The sequence below is a fragment of the Nicotiana attenuata genome, unplaced genomic scaffold (assembly GCF_001879085.1).
Source record: "Nicotiana attenuata strain UT unplaced genomic scaffold, NIATTr2, whole genome shotgun sequence".
Lineage (NCBI taxonomy): Eukaryota > Viridiplantae > Streptophyta > Magnoliopsida > Solanales > Solanaceae > Nicotiana > Nicotiana attenuata.
Window position 1 is genome coordinate 1,548 of NW_017688731.1, and position 4,380 is coordinate 5,927.

At 35.9% G+C, this 4,380-nt stretch overlaps 1 protein-coding gene across 1 annotated transcript; it reads left to right on the forward strand.

Moving 5' to 3' along the window:
- Window positions 1–315: 315 nt before the first annotated feature.
- Window positions 316–4,277, forward strand: LOC109222352 (guanylate-binding protein 2-like; the record flags this gene model as incomplete). Its single annotated transcript, XM_019386719.1, has 2 exons — window positions 316–684; window positions 4,114–4,277. Coding segments are annotated over exons 1-2 (458 nt in total), but the record flags the coding sequence as incomplete, so codon positions are not given.
- Between the last annotated feature and the right edge of the window lie 103 nt (window positions 4,278–4,380).

Consider the following 4,380-nt stretch of genomic DNA (forward strand, 5'->3'; position numbering starts at 1 on the left):
AAATAACGAACCGTATCGAAGTATTTTGGTACGGTATTTGATATACACAATTGATAAACCGAATACCGAAATACCGGACCGAAATTCTTAAATACCGAAACGAAATACCGGATGCCCACACTTACCCGCCAGTTTAGCTTTACCAACACGCTGTCACGCCATTTCTCTTCAATTCCATAAAACCCCTTAACTACATTTCTGTACGTACTCTCAACCCTTGTCCATTCTGAAGGGTAAAGTAGTAATATCGGGTCTTCTTCTCAATCGTCCCATGTCGAACATCATATAAATACTTCCGGGCCTCCTATCTTTTCTCTTTTTCCCTCTTTTCCATTTATAAAATAAACGGCCAAAATAGAACTCCGCAGAGAACAGCCCGTGTGTGAAAATATGCGAAGGTTTTTTGGCATAGGCTCCACCGGAGACTCGCCGCAGCAAGATTCTCCGTCACCGTCACCGTCACCGTCACCGCCGACGTCTCCGTCTCCATCGCCTCCACAGCGGTCCTCTATCAATGTCGCTACGGGACCAGCGAGACCGATACGTTTCGTTTATTGCGATGAGAAAGGAAAGTTCCAGATTGATCCCGAAGCCCTAGCGGTACTTCAGCTTGTCAAAGAACCAGTTGGCGTTGTCTCCGTTTGCGGTCGCGCTCGTCAAGGCAAGAGCTTTATATTAAACCAGGTAAATTAAATTTGAAATTTCAGTAATAGAATATTTTCATCCTCCTTTGTTTATTAGGGTTTTGCTTTCTGGTGTTTTAGTTCTTAATTTTAACTGAGACTTTGTGACCTTGTAATTAATTGTTTGGATAAACTAGTTTAGCAAAGCACATTACTCTGAAATAAGAAACAGAATAGCAAATAAATACGAAGGAACTAAACCAGCAAGAAAAAGTAGGCGAGGGGAATTAGGGCTAGAAGTTTCCTGGATAAATGTGTTGCAGCTGTTGGAAAACTATGTATTACTTTATGTGGTTTGCAAATGTCATGTTAGCGATTAAAGTAGGGGTGAGTTTTGTAGTTCTGAAACTGCAGATGAAATAGTTCCTTCTAGGCTGTTATTAAGTGGATTTATCATTTCAGCACTAAATAAAAGATGGTCATTGTAGATGACCAAAAAAGAGATGGAAATACTCATTTAAAATATTGACTAGATAAATACAGAACTATGCAATGGAGGGTTTCTGCTGGAGAATAGAAAAGCATCAAGTGAAAAGCCCGAAAAAGCTCATGGGGATTTAAGTTAGAAACTAGAAGCTAAGCGTGCATCTCTTCGAAGTGAAGTTCACAACTCACAGAAAATATGAAATTTACTTAACATATGCTCTCTTTGTTCCACTTTATGTGGCACTACTTGATTAGGTACCCAATTTAATATATTAGTTTGACATAGTTGTGGAAGTCGAAGAAAATATTTACGGAACGATGAAAAATTAATGTGAAAGAGAAAATATCGCATCAAAACTTAAATATGATTTTCTAAATAGATTTGAGCTCTAGAAAATTGTGTAAATTGTAAAATGGTATTACTATAAATTAATTCCCTCTACCCTTCTCCAATTAAATACCAGACTTTTGTCTGCAGCAGGGTTCAAACCTGTTACGTGTGCCTAATCCATAGATCACACGCTGCGCTCTTATGGCTAGACTAAAGCACCAACGGCATAAAGTAGTATTAGTACTAGAATAATGTCATTTTAATATCTAGAAATGGAACATCCAATGTATAACAATGATGCTATCATTTAAAGACCTAGTTTCAACATCATTTTACACGTAACTAAGTAACAAAAGATCATTTTAAATGTAATTCTAGAAGTTCAGATAAAGAAAAATTCAAGCAAAAATTGATTTCAGTTTTCAATTCTTCAGTCAAGACGGCTAATTCAGAACATTTAATATCATATTTAATTGGTTTAGTAATTATACACATAGGTAGTTTCAATTACAAAGTCATGTTATATTCTTAAAATAATCAACCTTATATGCAAAACGGGAGTGTATTGGTTAGCACTTTACAACTTTAAAAGTTTGTTATGCTGTTGGAGAAGACATATTAAATTGGCAGATTTCACAAGAAGATATGGATATCTATTCCTCTGTGCATTGCCTGGACTATATGGATCGAAAGAAATTAGAGATGTTTTGTAGATAAAAAGAGATGTTAACTGTTGTTAAATATTGATGTTTCCAGAATTTTTACTATTCGATGAAAGGGAATTTAGTTTTGAATTTGAATGATATGCTGAAATTTTTTGAATAAGTGAATGACATGCTGACCTTGTTAGATTCTCTGAATATGTAATGTAAAACGAGTCCTGCCTTTTGTATTTGCTGCTGTACTATCTTGATACTGTTTCTTAATAAAACTTTACCTTATAATTTTTTTTAAAGAGAATGAAAAAAAAAACATATGTGAAAGGAGAAAATAGAATCACTGACAACAAGAAATGGCAGAAGAAAAGATGCTCAAAAATAGAAGTAGTAGAAGAGGACCCTCTTCTATTTACTACGGCAATGAAGAATCAAACTATCACTATATTTATTCCTTTTCTATGTCTATTTCATTTTATATGGTGTTTAATTGGGCATGTAGTTTAGGAGAGAAAAAGACTTTTGAAACATAAGCCCTCTTTCTCTCTATACACACACACACATTCTTTTGTTTCGAGATTAGGATCTTGTTGTGATGTCATTCCTTTTTCTTTTTCTTTTATTTATACTGGAACCATTGAATTCATTAGATACCGATTTCTATCTCGGAAACGTGTTTTCTCCTCTTTGATTTTCTTAACTATCTTCTATGGAGACTTTTTTTTGTCCAATCAAAAATGATTTTATCATTTTGGAATCCGCAATTCAATATGGATTGATATATACCCCATCTACATGTCTCTCTTCCTGCCATTTTGCCATTCAATTTGGAATACTTAAACGGTCAATTCTTTTGTTTTATCTTCACTTTCGCTTGAACATATGTATGTGTATATATCACAATTATCTAAGAGTCTTATGGTTTTCAACATGCCCATGGTTTTCCTACAAGAGCATGTTGTTGAAGGCTTATTAGAATGTTATACTAAAGAGTTCCCAAACATGCAGTGTCATCCTTTTGGAATGGACCAAAATGAAAATCGTGTCATAAGATGGAATAGGGAGTAAGTGTGAAACGAATCAAGAGAACAAAATCATACTCATCAAAAACGTATTAAGAAAGGAAGAAAGAGTAATAAGAGAGGAGTCATTCAACATAGAAGGAGAGGAAGACAATAGACAGAATGCCATAGTGCACTTGGAGAGGGTCCAAGTACTTTTCTTTCCTCATCATTTAACTTCTAAGGAAAAAACATATTTTTGCTTGTGTTGCTTTGCGCTTCACCATCTGAGGCGTGTACTCGCTCTTAGCAATAGCCGCATCACTTAAGCCATCAGAAGCGATACCTCTTTTTTCGTGTCACTCTGACACTTAACTGATATGGGATTGCTTTTAGTAGCACAGTTTTTCTGTATTAGTGTTTCAATTTAGGGCTTTATACTAGACCAGTCTTCTCATTGTCTAGAAATTGAGATCCGAAAACTCTTGAGAAGCCTCTTTGGCTTCATAATTGTCTAGGGCATCAAATCCTGCAGTTTCTGTTTGATGTGTTGGATTGTTTATGAAACGCTCTTCAAACGGGGAAAGTTTCCTGGCAAACCTGATGCTAGCTTTCTGTGTGTTTCTTCATAGAACTCCTTATCGTGTTCCTCAAGCAGTAAGCTTGATCTACGTGGAGTAACTCCTGTTTTTGTATCATGAAGTAACTCCATTGTGCTGAGTGTTTCATTTTTTCCCTTTAATTTTCAAGCACATTTTGCATATACTGCTGTTAAGCCTTACTGAAAGAAATAGCGTAGCTTGTCGTCAACCCATGGTCCAAAGCCATACAGTGATAGCTAGTGTTTTGCTTTAAGAGACTAGATTGATCTATCATATGGATAAATTTATCAAGATGTCAAAACAAACTTCCTTTCATTCTTTGGCCATTTCCTCTCTGATGTTAGATATTTGCTCTAAGGGAGAGCTTCCTAATTATCAAGAATCAGATAACTGAGTTTCCTGCATGTGATTTAGCTTCTTGGGAGGAGCAGTGGCTTTCAAGTAGCACCAACTCATCGCCCATGTACCAAAGGCATTTGGTTGTGGAGTGCACCTTTGCGAAGAACAGCTCTTGATGGAACAGAATACAACCTTCTACTTCTGGACACAGAGGGAATAGATGCTTATGATCGTAAACGGTTAGTATTTTACGACTTAAACTATTTTGTACTATTGGTTGTACGTAAGGAAAAAAACGGGACAACTATTCTTTACACTTCACCACTACTCTTTACTTTCCGT